We start from the raw sequence: 19,581 nt of genomic DNA on the forward strand, positions 1-19,581 counted from the left end.
GTGAGTTGAACTTTGGGATAACAATGAAAGACGTATAGGATATAAATGATGAACTGTGAAGCTGGTCATGGCAAATTGAGGTTATTAATGTGATAAAATTGTATAAGTAATACTTAGATTATGTGAAAATGCTAGACATCATTGAATTGTATAAGATATTGTTATATCATGCTGTCGTATACTGTTGTGTTGCCGTTGATTGATTATGATTGTTAATGATCGCTGATTTATACTTAACTGCATTCAATTAGAATGAACAATGTGTTGGTTCGAGTTGTAAGTGGCGAGCTGTCGTTCCAAGTAACGGAGTCATAGGTGGTTGATGTTGATCGAGTTGGGGAGTGAGTCATAGTTATTATGCACGGTCGTTGTCGTTGCCTATGTTGTCGTTGTCGTAGTTGAGTTGTATGCTGATATACACAAGTTGAGTCCTTCATGATTAGGAAACCGTTGAGGGCTCATGCCCTGGAATGTTAATCATTCAACCGTTGAGGGCTCATGCCCTGGAATGCCTTGTCATTCAAATTGTTGAGGGCTCATGCCCTGGAATGCTTTGTCATTCAACCGTTGTGGGCTTATGCCCTGGAATGTTCATCATTCAAATTGTTGGGGGCTTATGCTCCGGAATGCTTAGTCATTCAACACGTTGAAAATAGTACCACGTTGTAGTTGTTGTTGTTGAGGTTGTCGTTGATGTAGTTGTTGTAGTTGTTGTTGTTGAGGTTGTCGTTGATGTAGTTGCTGTTGATGTAGTTGTTGAGGTTGTTGTAGATGTCGTTGTAGATCATGTAGTGGTCGTTGTCGTTGACGGAGAGATTGAGTCGTTGTTGTCACTATTGGTTGATTTAGTAAGTGTTGTTAAAGTTGAAGAATCATGAATATTATTGTTGATTATATATTGTTAATTATGTTTATTTAATTAAGTTGTTAAATGCAGTTGATGATTATATATACATCTATTATTATTGTTTGTGAATCTCACCCCTTCTGTTTGAATGTTGCCTCGACCGTGGGTAACGTGCAGGTATTTCTGAGTAGTAGGTGCGGTGGCTCAACTGTCTAGGGCTCTGATACGTTCGGGATGGGGATTAGATATATTCATTTTCATTCCTTATGTATCAATTTTGGAACATGTCTTTGGAGTTTTATTGTGATGGAATAAAGCCTTGAAAATTAATTATGTTGAGGCCTTCGTGCCAGATTTAGTGAAGGATGTTTAATGTTGAAAAATATTCCGCTGCAATTTATTGAGGTTAAATTAAATAGTTTTATATTCTATTTAAGAAATTTTGAAAAGCAGTGTAACACTCCGTTGTTGATTTAAACTCTGATTTTATTTATAAATATAATTGTTGGGAAGTCGGGGTGTTACAATTGGTATCAGAGCAGGTTGGTCCGTCCGGCCAAGTAGTAGAGTCGTGTTGAGCCACCTAGGATAGAGTGTCAACTTTAATGTTGCTTTTTGTTGTTGTTCTGATTGTTGTTTGTGGTGTAGAGTTTTAAAATGGCTGGGAGAAATGATGCTGCTATTGCTGCTGCGCTTGAGGCTGTAGCTCAAGCTGTAGGACAACACCCACAAGCTGGTGCTGGTAACGATGGAGTAAGAATGTTGGAAACTTTTTTGAGAAATCATCCACCAACATTCAAAGGAAGGTATGACCCTGACGGAGCCCAGAAGTGGCTCAAGGAAGTTGAAAGAATTTTTAGAGTTATGCAGTGTTCAGAGGTGCAGAAGGTGCGGTTTGGTACGCACATGTTAGCTGAAGAGGCAGATGATTGGTGGATAAGTCTTTTACCTGTGCTTGAACAAGATGGTGCTGTGGTGACCTGGGCTGTGTTCAGGAGAGAATTCCTGAATAGGTATTTTCCGGAGGATGTCCGAGGGAAAAAGGAAATTGAATTTCTGGAGCTGAAACAGGGGGATATGTCAGTTACGGAGTATGCTGCTAAGTTTGTGGAACTTGCTAAGTTCTACCCTCATTACAGTGCAGAGACAGCGGAGTTCTCCAAGTGCATTAAGTTTGAGAATGGCTTGAGAGCTGACATTAAGAGAGCTATTGGGTATCAGCAGATCAGAGTCTTTTCCGAGTTGGTGAATAGCTGCAGGATATATGAGGAGGATACCAAAGCTCACTATAAGATTAGGAATGAGCGGAGGAACAAGGGTCAACAAGGTCGTCCGAAACCCTACAGTGCTCCTGTAAACCAAGGGGAACAGAGATTGACTGATGAGAGGAGACCTAAGAGGAGAGATGATCCTGCTGAGATTGTTTGCTACAAGTGTGGTGAGAAGGGCCACAAGAGTAATGTTTGCAATGGTGAGGAGAAGAAGTGCTTCCGATGGGGGAAGAAAGGGCATACAATAGCTGAATGCAAGCGTGGTGATATTGTTTGTTTCAATTGTGATGAGGAAGGTCATCTTAGTTCGCAGTGCAAGAAGCCTAAGAAGGGTCAGGCGAGTGGAAGAGTGTTTGCTTTAGCTGGTACTCAGACAGCGAATGAGGATCGTCTGATCTGAGGTATATTTTCGAGGACGAAAATTCTTCAAGTTGGGGAGAGTTGTAACGCCCCATTTTTATTTAATTATTTTTAGTTGATTTAAAGTCTTTTTATATGATTTTTAAATGATTTACGTTGATTTTGTGGTGTGGTATATTTTATTAAATGACTATTTTATTATTTAATAGAATAAGTGAGAAATAGGATTTAATTGGAGTTTGGGGGTTTTACGAGAATTAAGTAAACTTAGGGGGAGTAAAGTGAATATTGGGAAGATTATATTTATAAAAGAATTAGAAAATAGAAGTGAGGGAAGCAGTTTTTACGTACAACAGAGAAAAGGGAGAAAAGTCAAGAAAAGGGAAGAGAACCAAGAAGGGCTGCGATTTCGATTATCTAAGGTAAGGGTGAGGCTAACTTACATTAATTTTAGTGTATATGATTCTGATTATGTTTTAACAAAAGTTATGAACAATTTGGATAATTGGGAATTAGGGTTATGATGAGAATTGATGATTAAATGATGGAATTAGGGTGAATTGATGTAGTAATGATGAACAGACCTTAGATGTTTCATATATTGGTGTTTAGAATCAGTTTTAAGGTGAGAACAATGGGTTTGGGTGAATTTTTGAGAAAAACTGTAACCTGGCCGTACTGTTATTCATCGCTCGCCTCCCGAGTGATGAACCTCGCCATAGCGAGTGATGAAGATCATCGCTCGCCTCGCGAGCAGGAGTGGTCGCCTCGCGAGTTGCATTTCGCAGCTCGCCATAGCGAGCAAGTTTACTCGCCGTAGCGAGTGTGGGCAGAGAGCTTGCAAGATTTTGTGTTTTTGAGCTGTGAGTTTAACCTTGGATGTTTATGAGGGCCTGAACATGTACTCTAATGATTAGGCAAAGTTTTAGAATGAGATTGAACACGGGAATGAGACAGAATGGATTCTTGAGCGTTTTACCCTAACTCGCCGTGGCGAGTAGAGGCTCTCGCCTCGCGAGCTAGTGCTTTACAGACTGCCGTGTTTAGGTTTCTTGTGGTTTTGTCACACGAGTAGTTGTGAGTTGAACTTTGGGATAACAATGAAAGACGTATAGGATATAAATGATGAACTGTGAAGCTGGTCATGGCAAATTGAGGTTATTAATGTGATAAAATTGTATAAGTAATACTTAGATTATGTGAAAATGCTAGACATCATTGAATTGTATAAGATATTGTTATATCATGCTGTCGTATACTGTTGTGTTGCCGTTGATTGATTATGATTGTTAATGATCGCTGATTTATACTTAACTGCATTCAATTAGAATGAACAATGTGTTGGTTCGAGTTGTAAGTGGCGAGCTGTCGTTCCAAGTAACGGAGTCATAGGTGGTTGATGTTGATCGAGTTGGGGAGTGAGTCATAGTTATTATGCACGGTCGTTGTCGTTGCCTATGTTGTCGTTGTCGTAGTTGAGTTGTATGCTGATATACACAAGTTGAGTCCTTCATGATTAGGAAACCGTTGAGGGCTCATGCCCTGGAATGTTAATCATTCAACCGTTGAGGGCTCATGCCCTGGAATGCCTTGTCATTCAAATTGTTGAGGGCTCATGCCCTGGAATGCTTTGTCATTCAACCGTTGTGGGCTTATGCCCTGGAATGTTCATCATTCAAATTGTTGGGGGCTTATGCTCCGGAATGCTTAGTCATTCAACACGTTGAAAATAGTACCACGTTGTAGTTGTTGTTGTTGAGGTTGTCGTTGATGTAGTTGTTGTAGTTGTTGTTGTTGAGGTTGTCGTTGATGTAGTTGCTGTTGATGTAGTTGTTGAGGTTGTTGTAGATGTCGTTGTAGATCATGTAGTGGTCGTTGTCGTTGACGGAGAGATTGAGTCGTTGTTGTCACTATTGGTTGATTTAGTAAGTGTTGTTAAAGTTGAAGAATCATGAATATTATTGTTGATTATATATTGTTAATTATGTTTATTTAATTAAGTTGTTAAATGCAGTTGATGATTATATATACATCTATTATTATTGTTTGTGAATCTCACCCCTTCTGTTTGAATGTTGCCTCGACCGTGGGTAACGTGCAGGTATTTCTGAGTAGTAGGTGCGGTGGCTCAACTGTCTAGGGCTCTGATACGTTCGGGATGGGGATTAGATATATTCATTTTCATTCCTTATGTATCAATTTTGGAACATGTCTTTGGAGTTTTATTGTGATGGAATAAAGCCTTGAAAATTAATTATGTTGAGGCCTTCGTGCCAGATTTAGTGAAGGATGTTTAATGTTGAAAAATATTCCGCTGCAATTTATTGAGGTTAAATTAAATAGTTTTATATTCTATTGAAGAAATTTTGAAAAGCAGTGTAACACTCCGTTGTTGATTTAAACTCTGATTTTATTTATAAATATAATTGTTGGGAAGTCGGGGTGTTACATTGTTCGCCGTGGCGAGCGATACCAGAATCACTCGCGAGGCGAAGGGAAAGGGCTCGCGTGGCGAGCGATGAAGTTCATCACTCGCGAGGCGAAGGGAAAGGGCTCGCGTGGCGAGCGATGAAGTTCATCACTCGCGAGGCGAGGATCATAGCTCGCTGTGGCGAGCGATGAATGCCGCTACGGCCAGGTTTCCTAAAATCACAAAAATCCGTCGATCCACATGGTTCTAAGCTTGTTTTTGATTCCAAAGTTCGTCCTAAACATTATCTAAGGTCTAGGAACACTTTCTACATCAATTAAACCAATTCTCACCGTTTGATCATCAATTCTAAGGTTTTGACCTAGTTTTCGTTTTCTCCAATTAATCCTAATTCTTGCTAATTAATCATCAGAATTACAACAACTAATATTACTGAGTTATTAGTCTCACCCTTACCTTAAATTTGCAGAAAATCGCAGCCCTCTTGGTCTCTTGCTCCTCTCTAAGCTTTTTCTCCCTTTTTCCAAAAGTTTTCACGTACAATCAGTTTTTCTAAAAATTAGGTCTTCCCTATTTATATCTTTTCTTAATTACTTATCTTATCTCACTTTCTCCCCTAAAACTATCTAAAATATCAAAACAGCCCTCAACTAAATATTTTATATTATTTTCAAATCTTTATTTTATTTAACAATAAAATAATTCTCATATCCTTATCAAATCTTCCAAAACTCATAACTTATCACGTCATCGATCAAATCATCAAAACATATCAAAATCATGCATATATTATATAATTATAATATAATCACCTAAACTCGATTAAATAAACGATTAAACGAAAGTGGGCGTTACACACGACGTTTCACTCTATCGGCACTGACCCGATGGTAGCCCTTTCCTTTTTGACGACTTCACTCATCTATCAGTATTCGGTGGAACACCTTAATCCAACCTATGGAAAACTCTTTCCATGGTCCAACTCTCAATGAATGCACCAATTGTTAGGACTTAAGCCCATGAGAAAAGTTCAACCTAAAAGACTAGTCCAATAGATGAGAGAGCCTCATGACTTAAGTACCATATCAAACACTTTTAGTTACCCGATGTGGGACTCCTAACATCAAATTAATTTTTTCTTTTGGTTACTATATCAAGTTAATTCATTGTAACACGAAATAAAAAGAGGAATTTAACTAAAAAAATAAAACTTATCTCGTAAATGAAATTCAAATGAAACTCTTAACAGAAACTATATATACATCTATAGAGCAACCAAATCCACTCCAATTCCACAAAATGAGTCCTTAAATTTATGAAATTATAAATAATGAGACAAAAATCCTATAGAGCAAAATGAGAGATCCAAGTAAATCCCCTAAAAAAACTTATCACTAAGTAAATAAAATTCACGTGTTTGCTTAGCAACGGGGTATTAATACTATATTTTGGTTTTTCGAATGTGGCCGTTTTATCATACCAAGTGATACGTAGCAATGAATCTGAATGGGTTCTTTTTAGATAGTTTTTATTTTTATTTTTTTGGTTTTAATAAAATAACATATAAAAATTGTTATGCGACTTTGTTGAGTGGAAATTCAGCACCTTTTTAGAGTCTAGTATATATTATGCTTTTGATTACATGGAAAATGGAAAATAAAAGCAAAATGGTGTAGGTAGGTTAGGGTTTAGGAGTAGGAATATGAATAAAGAGGAGAAAACAGAAAAAAGAAGATGAAGGAGACGTCTTCTGGGGAAGAGATTGAGATGGTTATTGAACAGTGTGTGACTGTATCTCTATATGATATTGGGAAAAATCCCGAGTCAGATAGCAATAATGGTTCTTATTTTATTTTTTTGATCAGGTAGTTTAGTGGCTAGAATTATAAGGTGAATAAGTGGGGTGTCTGGGGTTCAAATCCCAACCCTGCATATAATAATGCATTGTCCTACCAACTGAGTTATGCTCACGGGACGCAATAATGGTTCTTATTATTATGCTTATATATTAACTTCCCATTACCTCTAATATATTATTATTATTATTATTATTATTGTAAATATGTTATTTGAACATATAAAATCCGACATCTTTTGTGAACAAGTGTATAAGTCGGACTTACGCAGTTCAAACATAGATGTTGATATTGATATCAATCATTATTAAATGTTAACAAGTATCTATAAAATATAAGTTAAAAAATCGTGTTGAAGAATTGTATTACATAAAAAAAAATTAAAAAAAAAATGGTGTCTTTCAATCCAAAATTACTATTTGGTTTTAAAACCACTATTAAGTACCCCCACAATGCTACATCAAATTTATGCAATTCAAACATATTTTGCTTGAGGGGTAACCTTGACGTAACTGGTAAAGTTGTTATCATGTGACTGGAAGGTTACGGGTTCAAGTCCTGGAAACAATATTTTGTGTAAAACACAGGGTAAGGCTGTGTACAATACACCAAATGGTGGGATCCCTTCCCGGATCCTGCGTATGCGGGAGCTTTTAGCTCAGGGACAAGTTTTCAAGAATGGCTCATTTCATCCTATGTTAGGAGGTTAGAAATGTTGTCTTGAGGAAGAAGAAGAAGAGCTTGACTCGAGGACGAGTCTCTTCCAACCCGGGGAGAATGATAGAGAATGATGAAGAATAATATGGAAGACTCTAGAATATTAGGGAATAATGTGGAAGTCTCTAGAAGACTAAATAATAATATAGAAGTCTCTAGAATACTATGGAATAATAAGAAAGCTACTTGACACTACTAAATAAGCACTAGGGAAGTCTTAACTTTTCTAGATCCTTCTAGGCTTATGTACTAGAGTATCCATATCTCTAGACTTTTCTTTGTTTCTAGATATTTCTAGTTGGTAATGGAGAGTCTTGCTAAAGTAGTATAAATAAGGCTCACCACCTAGTGTTTTGGATCATCAAGCATTGAAGCATTCAAATAATATAATCTTTTCTTTGAGAATATTAGAGAGTTTCTCTATTTTCTCTACCTTCCCTTTTGTCCCTGAGCCAACTTTAGTGCATCGGGTTGCTCTTTTAAACATATTTTGCTTAAATAATGGACAAATTAAGTAACTTGTATGAAACTCACTTTTTAATGTTTTTTTATTTGCACTCAAATTTTAATTTGACGAGACAATAATTTATTTAAGCTATTTCAATATGTTTTTCTACCCACATTGTCACACCATGGTTCCTCCCATAAGAAAAAAAATAAAAAATAAAAATAAAGAATGGTTTATCAAACTCGCTTAGATACTTCTACTAAAGATACTCTTGTGATACTTTGTAGTATGATTTATAAAAGTTACTAAATGATAGTTTGGCAAACTAACTAGAATTGCTTAATTTAGAAAATAGATATTGAAATTGCAGAATTTAAAAATTGAAAAAATGCTAATAAGTGTTCATGAGACATTTTTTTTATGAGGCCAAAAAACATTTGTTAAGAAATTAAATATAATAAAAAGAATTATCTTACAACTTGTATAATCAACCTCTTAAAAATGTAAAATAATTTATTTTCAATACAAGATTTAGCTTTTTAGTTTTCTTAACAAATCCTGTGACGTTACTAGTTAGTATGATCTATAAACTAGAATCAAAATTATGGTTGACAAAAATAGAAAATGCAAAGTACAAGTCTTATTATTGGATAGTTTTGTTTGGTTTTGCTAATGAGTGCTCATGGTACACTTTTTTAAATATTTTAAATTAAGTAATTATTTTTTAAAAATATCAAAATTTTTAATTTTCAATAAACTGATTATACAAATTTTTATAAAAATTTATCATTTAAGGTCTTTAACTAGTGCTATAAAGATATTAATTAGCATTTCCTAGAATTAGATGATTATATGTAGACATTTCTACTTCTCATAAACCCATTTAATACTATATTTTCTTTCCATCTCTCTCTCTCTCTCTCTCTCTTTTTTTTCTAAGGCAGAAGATTGGACAGACATCAAGGGGAATCAACGACATCCCAACTAGGTTGGCACCCCGCAGAACCCCCATCCTATGCCGTCAACCTCAACAAAATTTTATTAAAAAAAGGAAAAAAAGAGTATAAGAGGGAGGACTAGACCACGACCCTAAAAAAAAAAACAATAAACAAAAAAAAAAAAAAAAAACAAATGACTACAGGAACCTAGCGTGAGGGAACCCTCTCTAATCCAAATTGAAGTCATTCTGAATAGCGTGAGGCAACACTGAGAATCATATTGTACCCTGAAGTGAGTGTCCTATAATAGCAAGTAAATCAGCACAACAATTACCTTCCTAAAGATGTGAGACAATATTTAATAACACCAATGCTTATGTCAATAACAAGATGGAACCTGTGCCCATTGGCTCCCCAAAAAACATAGAACCATATTTTTTCTTTTATCACATCATTAACATATTTAAATAAAACACATTTTTATATGTGGGTTTAAATGGTCTGCCCAAAGGCATATGGACAAATAAGACTACATGCTATCATACATACTACTCTTTCTTTATCTCTCAAGGTGTAAAAGAATATTAGGATGTCCATTTATAACTTTCCTTATACAACTAGTTACAAACCCGTGCTTCGCACGGGTTGAATAACGTATCTTGTAAAAAAATTATTCCAAAAGAAATATTTACCAAAATATTTATGAAAGCTCTACCAAGTCTTGATTCATGAAAAGAGGATATACTTTGTTCATGAAACCAGAAAAACATGATCATAATTAAGTTGAAACTAATTGGAACCAATGCAGGTAAAGGGTATAGAAATAAATTTGAACTTCATCGAGTTTCTTTCTAAACAGTTTCACTTATCACCTATATAAGTTGAGATTTGATTAGATATAATTGTTGGTAATGTTTTTTGTATAATTAACCTGAACTTTCTTACAATATTATTAGTGCAATTTATCTCTGTATAAACTTCCTAACTCAACTCCTCTGGAAGCTCTATGAATATGTAAGTCAAACATTTATTCAGAAAAAAAAATTGATTAGTATCAGACGGCCAAAGGACTAAAGTTTAAAATAGTAATTTTACCACCATGACAATGATAATTTTTTTCAATCAAAGAAGGGTACCACCATTCCTATTCCTCAACTATACCATCAACATGTACCACAAAATATAAACATATCACTCACCCTAACTTCCTTTAGTTCTGCAATAGACTTCTTTGGATGGAGATGCAAGGAATCTTCATCTATCGATGGTTTACCCCTCAGACCAATAAGCGGCACAGTGGGCTACTTCCGATTGAATTAACATCCAAACTGATACAATATGCAGACATTGAGGCATAAACAAACGAAACACATACATATTTAATTAATGTGTATCAGAATCTGATTAAATATATTAAAAACCACGACAATCCAAATAAAATAACTAACCCTTTCTTAAATTCAGCAGCCTCTGATATATCCGGATTGATCATAATTCGGGTAGTATTCACTACTTTTTGCGGGGATCCATTCTCTACAAAAATTCAACCAATGACAAAACTTATAAGAATATTCATGCATTAAATTTTCAAAATGTTTAGAAGAAATAGACCAAAAACACACCACTGAAAATCTTCACTTTTGTGAACTGCATATCCAGCACATGCAAACCTTCATCAACTTTGGCCATGAGTTGTTTCAAGTGATCCACATAATCTCCAAACAGAGCAATCTCACATTTTCCACTTGTGACAAAAACCAAACAGAAGTTTAAACGATCTTCCCTTCTATAAACAAAACGAAGATAAATCTTAACATGCCTCATAAAATAAGATATCAACATGCGATCAGTTAGCTGAAGCAAAATCATCTTGGTGATCTTCCCATCCTTAATATACTCCCTTACCTCCGATATTACAGTCATTAAGCCAATGCCATCTAAACAACAAAAACGATTAAGAAAAGAAAGAGGTAATCATAACAAAAAAGGAACAATAACAAAGGGAAGCATAAGGAAAATAAGCAAATTAGGAAGATACGTAGATAACTCTATGAAAACAACAAACCAATCAAATAATCGTTGTCCACGGTTTGATGGTTAACCTCAACTATATTAGTCAAAGTTAATCCAAACATGGGAAGCAAGGGACCCTCAACAACACTCACTTTGGTCCTCATATGGAAAAACAACTTATAAGTATGGGTAGTTGTCTTGTACAAACCACTGCTTGGAGCAACTGAATTCTAATCTTATAAACGCATAATTGCTTGAATTCTAATCTTCCGATTTTGCCAAAGACATGTCCTGAAAATGCCCTCGGCGCGATGTAGCACCTTTTTATTCTACTCTTTAAGGGGCTGACACAAAGCATTATAAAACTTTGATGCATAAAAAGTGTCTCTTTCACTCTGATCAAGAAAAACTGGTGCAACTATATAGTAAACATTTTAATGTTTTTCAATGATTAAAATTAGGTGTCATTGCATGAAAGTTATATTATGTAGTTCGTAACACCATTGTTTCTACAAATGTGTTTTCATGGAATGCTATTAACATTTTTGTCTTTAAATGTATGCGACATGTTTTAGCAATTTTTTACAGAGATGTTAATTTTCATTTGTTTCAACAATGTTGATGCATTTTTCTAAGAATATTGGTTAAGATCATAGACGAATCAATTGGGTGACATAATGCACTGATAAAGTTAATATTTTCCATCCTATACAACCAATTATAAATAAGAGTTTAACCGTTCTTGTTCATTGGTGACTATATTCAACCAATTATTTTTTTTAAAAGAGGTAGAAATAGAAATCATAAATTATGATCAATCTTATGTGTTTCACATACTAAAAAACTTTAAAATTAAAAAAAAATGTTGTTCAACTTACATACATGATTTCTTTATCAGATTAGATTTTGGAAACAACCGTTATTTTCTAGTTAGAGATCCTGACTAACATCTCAAAATCTAATTATATATGAAAGTCAAATAACTTTGCAAGAGTCTATGACATGTTTTCAAAAAAGCAGACAAAGAAAAGGTCAATCACTCCTTCATGATGTGTTTGGCCAACTTAGTGGAAGACAATTGCGTTGGATTATAGGCATCAGATGCAATGTCATCTTGATATTTTTAAGTGGACGAACGCTTTGCATGAGTGCAATTCCAAATCATTTTCACCACAAGCAGAGAAGGAATGTTGTCAGAGTAAGGATAAAATTTCCATGGTTAAAATGAATATAATATTAATAATTACAATAACAAATCACAGAGAAATTCAATGTGTTTAATTATTATACCGTGGGAATGTTAAGGGAATCTGAGCACTTAACAGAAGCATTATTCTTCTCAAGAATGAATGTCTGGGTTGGATTATCATAGATAACATTCTACAATAATAAAATGAAAACCAAATATAAGTGACAGAAAAAGAAACAGTCAAATCAATTATTAAAAAAAGAACACGACAGACACAAAGAACCTCATCAAGTTGTTGCTCCTCTGGCTGAAGATGAGACTTAATTTTTTTGATGACAAAAGGATCACGGGAAACACCTAAAACGAATGATTGATGATAGTATGGCTGATGGTTGACACGTAACACAAACTCAAGGCCGAGTAGTTTATATAGATGTTTTTGGTATATTTTAGGATCATCCTCATCGACCTTCATAAATAAATACAATTACATAAGTTATAATATCTATCAACCATGCGGAAAATAAGATGAAAATTAAATTAGGGATACCTCTTGCATAGTCTTCCTAAGAGCTTGGGTAGTGATACCAATAATCTGAAGACCTTCACTATCCCAGAACACAAATTTAGCCTTGTGACTATCATGAACAACTTGCACAACTACCTTATATCTGATAAAATGGATAGATCCAAAGACATATTATAAATGTGCCAAACAAAAAACACTAATCTACCACATGAAATTTTAAATATGTAACCTAGTCAATGGAGCATCAACATCCTGTCCGCATGTACATCTATAGCTAGAACCATTTGACTTTGATTCCTTTGGATATTTGGTGCAACTCTTATAATGCCATCCAAATTGGTCAGGATTGAATTTAGTCATTTTTCCAATAGTGATGCAGTATGTATCTTAACACAAATTAACAAATTTCGTTATAAGAATACCATATTTTTGGTGACTTTCAAAAAGATAAGAATTTATATTATTTGACATTATATTTGCTAAATTGTTGTTGTCATTGAAACATACATGTTTAGTTTTTTTGAATAAGAAAAATATATGTATAATTTATTACAATATAAAGGTGCAAAATATATATAAGTATTATTTTTTTAGGCATCTATACTTGTATTTTTAATAAAATCAAAATTTTATAAAAATAATCATATGCATTATGCAACGCTAAAAAAAATTATAGGCATTAGCGTAACAAAAAAACAAACAGACGAACATAAAATATTACTCTAAATGCTAATGTGTGTGGATATATTTGTGAGGTTGAAGATAGGAAATAAAAATATTTGGTATCATTAAAAAGATAACGTGAATAAAAATATTTGTGTGGTTGTGATGATTAAACTATATTGAAATTAAATATATGAGTGATAAAAAGATAATAAAATTCCCTTGAAAAAAAGATAATAAAATTAAATAGAACCTCCTTAAAAAATTAAATAGAACGGTTCAAAAAATAAAATAAAATTAAACGGAAGAAAAAAAACATATTGAAATATAATATTAAAAAAATAAAGGAAAAGGTTTCCAACATGAGTTTAAGAGAGGTGCTTGTAAAATAAATTGTCGACAAGTAGTTTTTTGAGATAGCATTCCACAACTTTTGACCAAAGCTCATTCCATTCAATTTTATGCATTAAAAAAATATTTTTTTTAGTAAGTACTTAATTTGAGTGGTTTAATTTTGGCTCGTATCAAACATTTTGGCCTAACTTCTCCTTAAAAATGTAGAGAAGTTGAAAGAAAGTCGGGTCAAACAGTGTCTTAATCTCCCACAACGACAGTTTAGAAACAACTAAATTTAGAATTATTTTTATTCTTATAAAATAAATATAAAATAAAAAAGAAAATAATATAAAATAAAATATAGAATATAATATATATATATATATATATATAATGATTTTTCTTTATATATATATATTGAGGTGAGGTTAATGAATAATTGAATTACCAAATTGCCCCTCTTGAGGGTAAAAATGGTAATTCATAGGATATTAACTTTTATATAAGTAATAGATTATTTATTATAATTATTGATAACTTTTTCTTTCATATTTACATCATACACTTATTATCTCTATTCATTTTTATTTATCTATTGTTTTTATAAATAAAAAAAAAAAGAAAAAATAAAACTGTCACAAAAGTTGTCTTAATTCAACTTTCAAACATCATTTTTCATTTTCATTCATGTCATTTTTAAACAATTATTATCACATCATTCTATCACTTCACTTCTTATTCTTATTTTATTCCTGGTATATTTCTCACTTTTTCCTAGGCGTATATATCCTCGATTCCTTGTATTAGTAACTGTCACAAAAAAATCTAGGTTCAAAATATAATATTAATAAAAGAAAAGTACTAATACAAATCAATACGCAATCCTCTTCTTTAAGATACATTAAGATTTTCCTTCACTTCTCATAAATCTTCTGATTCTTCTCTCTTGGTTTTGCTGCTTTGGTAAAGACAGAAACAAGAACCTCTCTTACATTATGTGTGTTATGTTTTAGTACACAAACATTCTTAACACACATTATCAATAGTTATGCAAAGCTTCAAAACAGCTCAATCAAACTCTCAACTCTATTGCCACCAACCCTTCTTGCTTAGGTATGTTTGTGTAGTGTTTTTTTGTTTTTGTTTTTGCATTCTCTTGTGATAAAAATGGTTTCATGCTGTTTTGGTTTTTTGATGAAACAAACAGAGGAGAAGACATAAACAGAAACACAATGCGTTTTTCTGATATTGGAGACTTTCATCATTCTTCTCCTTTCTTTCCACAACAAGATGTTGTTGATTTAACTTCAAGTAACTTTCTCTTCTTTTACATGTGTTGGTATAGAAAAACTATATAGTATAGTATAATTTTGTTTATTTCTAATCTAAACTTTTTTTTTTTTTGCAGATTGTATGTTTAGTAGTGTAAAGTCGAACAATGTTGTTATAGGTGGTAGTAACATGCAGTATGGGACAACAATCAACATGGTTCATCATCTTCTTTTCTCTCTTACCTTTTTACTCCCTCCCTATATGTAAACATTTTTTTATTAGATGTAAAAGATGTTTACATACAGGGACGGAGAGAGTAGTTCGTAACATAATTTATTTTAGCCCATGTGGAAAAATGTAACAATTCATTTTCTGATAAAGAATAGTCCACAAATTTATTTTACACTTGAGGTGTTAGTGTTACCTTGGTGAAAAGAGTTTGACATCGTAACCTTAAGGTACCGTGTTCAAATCCCCTCGGAGACGGTTGTAAAATGACTATAAGACCACTTAGTTCTTTAAAAAATTTAAACACCCAAAAGGAGTCCTAACACCAGGAAGAATTTATCTTGATTCTGTAATTTTCATTAGAGTTTGGCCTTGTAAGCTGAAGGAGCGATGTTCAAAACCCTCTCGGAGATAGTTGTAAAATGATCATATAATACCACTTTATTAATTAATAATAATTTCTCCTTCCCTAATTTTATTAAAGAAAAAGGACTTGTTAAACTGGGTTTTGCATCTGATTAAGCTTTATCTGTGTTTTCATAGAATGTTGGGTCTGCAGAGATTGCTTCAAATGGTGCAGGGTGTTCGGATGCAGGGCTGCAGCAGCACCAGCAGCAGCACCAACTGATGTACAACAAGGGAATAGCTTCCTTGCCTTTGGGGAATTGTCATGTTGAGAATTGGGCTGATTCTGGCGTGGCTGATAATAATAGCCAACAGACTGATGATACTTCCACTGATATTGATATCGATACCGATGATAAACACCAAGTGAGTTACCTCTCCATTTCTCAGACATGTTTGCTTTTTACAGATTACATTACCGATACAAACAATACAATTACTCAATTTACATTTTAGTTTTGTTTTATTCATGCTTGTGTTATGTTAGAAATCTGCCTCATTTTTAATCAAGTTGAATATCATGTTATGCGATATTAATTGTCTTTTTTGAACCATCATGAATTGAGATACACAAGTATCTTTTTGATATTTTGTGTAGATGTTTCTTTTAGATGAGTTGTGTGTGTTTTGCGGACATCTGATATCGTTTTTTAAACTTTGTGTTAGTCCAATGGAGGAAACGCTCACTCTAATAATCAGACCAAGTTCAGAGCTGAAGATCACAAGGTTTTTGTTCTTGATTATTTCTTTGCTATAACATGTATTAACATTTTTAATCTAGTTCCTGATTTGGATGCTCTTTTTTCTAGACCCTTCGCAGACTTGCTCAGAATCGCGAGGCGGCAAGGAAAAGCCGGTTACGGAAGAAGGTAAATGGTCTCAATGGAAATACCGCATATGTATCTATCTTTTTGTTGTAGACCAAGGCGTTACTGAATTCAAAGGATAGTTAAGCTTTAATGGTATATATGGATGTTGGTTTTAATAGGCATATGTACAGCAGCTGGAGAGCAGTCGAGTCAAGCTTATGCAATTAGAGCAAGAGCTTCAACGAGTACGTGAACAGGTGCATCAAGTTGTTGATTTCTATTTCCAGTTGATGTTTATGCACAATCTGTTATTTTTTTCCTCATGGTTGTGAATTTTAATGCAGGGCATGTTTATTGCAAATCCTGGAGATCAAGGTCATTCGTCTGTTGGAAATGGTAATGAAAATGCTATTTCATGTGATGCATGTATATTTATTTTTGTGTGAATAAAGCACGATGCATATATTATTTACATATACATCAATGTACAATTGATTCTTGTATTACGCCCACTGTATTGTGATAATGTTTATTGATCATTCAGGTGCTCTAGCATTTGACATGGAATACACCCATTGGGTTGACGAGCATCAACGTATGCTCAATGATCTAAGATCGGCGTTAAATTCTCAAATGGGTGATAATGAATTGCATCTGCTTGTCGATGGTGTTATGTCACATCATAATGAGTTATTTAGGTTAAAGAGCATAGGGGCAAAGACTGATGTATTTCACATGCTCTATGGGTTGTGGAAGACACCAGTAGAAAGATTTTTTATTTGGCATGGTGCATTTCGTTCATCTGAAATTCTCAAGGTGACTGACCAATTCATAGTGTGTTTTTTAATTGGAGAATGAGGAAATTATTATTAATTAAATTGACATTAACGATTATTTTACAACTGTTCCGAGGAATTTTGGACCTTGTCCCTTGTGTTATAAAGTCAAGCTCTTATTGCTGAGCTAACACCTCATAGTCAATTCAACAATACTTCATTTGCAAGTAACTTGATCACTTGCGTAGAACCATATAATTAATTATTCTTAATTTGTTGACTCTCATATTCGTTTCGTTTATAATTCAGATAGTAAAGAACCACCTCGAGCCGTTAACTGAAAATCAGTTGATGGGAATTTGTAGTCTTCAGCAGTCTACTCAGCAGGCTGAGGATGCTTTATCTCACGGCATGGAAGCATTGAAACAATCTCTTTTAGAAACACTTTCCTCTACCCCCTCAGTATCCGGTACAGGTTCTGGAAATGTATCTGATTACATGGGCCAGATGGCATTTGCAATGAACAAGCTTGCATCCCTAGAGGATTTTCTTCATAAGGTAAAACAGATGTTCAAACCCTAAGTTACCGTCTTCATGTGAATTTTTTGTTTCACCGTATTCCTACTCCAGTATTCCCTTCCCTTCTCCGCCAAGTAGTTCAAACACATGGTTTTATCGTTTTCAAAAGTTTATAAATATTGTTGTCATGCTTGTTTTTAGGCTGACCTCTTGAAGCAAGAAACTCTGCAACAGTTGCAAAGAATTTTGACGACACGTCAGACTGCAAGGGCTCTCCTTGTCAGAAATGATTACATTTCAAGACTACGAGCACTTAGTTCGTTATGGTTGGCACGCCCAAGGGAGTAGCGGTGGACTTACATTATTAATATAATCATCAAGATCTAGCTATGGTGCATTTTCTATGTTTCCTCCATATTAATTGGTTGTTTATGTTAACTTTGTGATAGAAACTCAGTCATTAATAATCTGTTATAATCTCTTATACTGAGAAGAAACCTTATCACTGGTAGCTACTGATCTAATTTTCCTTAGAAGATAGGTTAGTGGCACATATTTTTAACCGTCGAGATATTTTGTATATTAATGCACATTCAAGCTGCTATATTGAAAGTTTAGGGTTCCAATTACTTCTTGTGTTTTCTGTCAAAGTTCATAGCATAAATGAACATCAATTTTACTCCTTCACTAACAACTATTAGGTAAATTTGCAAAATAGACATGACTCTTTTTTCAACTACATTGCATATCTGCACAACTTCAATACTTCATAGTAATTTACTAATTACTTCCATAATGTCGCAATTTCACAATGTGTTATGGAAATTAGAAAAATGTGTTCTGGAAATTTCATGAATGAATGTTTACTCCTTGACTTTATGTACTGCTAGTTCTGTTTGATCTAGAAAATTCAACTGTTATGACATATTAATATTATTGGTATGCTATAAAGCGTAGACACTCCTCATATCTCACATTGACACGATACAGATACATAACCATTGAATTATGTGATTTTTTCAAATTATTAGGAGTGTCGGCGTGTCTGTATCATGTCTGCTATTTGTGTCCATATCCATGCCTTATAGTTGGCATGTAATATGTTTGGTTTGATTCCGTAGTAGTGTGAAACACATTCGGTCACCTGAATTTAAGATTGCTACGTTTTCGTCATTTAGTTAACATAGTCATATACTGCCTTGCATTTGATCAATTAAAATTAACATAAACAATTAACAAATATGTACTGATTCAACAGCAAAACAAAAAAAAACTTGTAGATATAACATAAACAACTAACAAACATGTAATTTGATTCAACAGCAAAACAAAAAAAACTTGTAGATATAACATAAACAACTAACAAACATGTAATTGATTCAACAGCAAAACAAAAAAAAAAACCTGTAATTGATTAAACATTTCCACCTAAACAATTAATCATCCATAAAATAATTTAGTAAGTAGCTTAATCCGTTTTTAATCACGTAAAGGAATAATAAACACATAATCTTGTTCACAAATCAATTGCAAAACTACCATTTTTAAAAAGTAAGAGGAGTAATCTAACCTCATCCTTAATCTAAATTCACTATAGTAGTTTACTACATGTCTTCTTCTTGTGCGTTGCACTATTACATTGGTATGATGCGCCCCACCAAAAAAAAATTGGAATCACAATAGTAGAGGAAGGTGCATTGCTGCTCCGATTACTTAATTTTGAAAGGATAATCACCAAATAGCGGAATACAAGGATTATAAACGAGAACGGACTTCGACTGTTTTGAAATCATTTATGGAGTTTGTTTGATAAGCCTGTCAAACCTCTCAACTAGCCGGGTTGCAACTGCCGATGGACATTTTTGTGAGTAAAACCCAATCGGGTCGTAACCTTTCTTCTAAAATTGTGAGAAATTTGAGGGGTTTATTGAACAATCACCATCATTTATAGGCTAGGTTTTCTAAAGGATTAAA

General features: G+C 33.7%; 1 protein-coding gene across 3 annotated transcripts; it reads left to right on the top strand.

The window, feature by feature from the left end:
• The first annotated feature begins 14,478 nt into the window (after nucleotides 1–14,478).
• On the top strand, nucleotides 14,479–18,118 carry LOC11431666 (transcription factor TGA2.3). Of its 3 annotated transcripts, none has more exons than XM_013598484.3 (11): nucleotides 14,479–14,711; nucleotides 14,806–14,909; nucleotides 15,007–15,086; nucleotides 15,642–15,869; nucleotides 16,170–16,229; nucleotides 16,313–16,372; nucleotides 16,492–16,557; nucleotides 16,657–16,708; nucleotides 16,857–17,128; nucleotides 17,398–17,646; nucleotides 17,809–18,118. In XM_013598484.3, the coding sequence occupies exons 1-11, from the start codon at nucleotides 14,647–14,649 to the stop codon at nucleotides 17,953–17,955; spliced, it is 1,383 nt and encodes a 460-aa protein (XP_013453938.1). In that variant the 5' UTR covers nucleotides 14,479–14,646; the 3' UTR covers nucleotides 17,956–18,118. The 3 variants fall into 3 exon arrangements, with proteins under 3 accessions (XP_013453938.1, XP_003614511.2, XP_039690030.1); XM_003614463.3 differs by having other exon boundaries at nucleotides 14,484–14,711; nucleotides 16,492–16,569; XM_039834096.1 differs by lacking the exons at nucleotides 14,479–14,711; nucleotides 14,806–14,909; nucleotides 15,007–15,086 and adding an exon at nucleotides 15,148–15,515 and having other exon boundaries at nucleotides 16,492–16,569.
• The last annotated feature ends 1,463 nt before the right edge of the window (nucleotides 18,119–19,581 follow it).

Source organism: Medicago truncatula, chromosome 5, assembly GCF_003473485.1.
Source record: "Medicago truncatula cultivar Jemalong A17 chromosome 5, MtrunA17r5.0-ANR, whole genome shotgun sequence".
NCBI lineage: Eukaryota > Viridiplantae > Streptophyta > Magnoliopsida > Fabales > Fabaceae > Medicago > Medicago truncatula.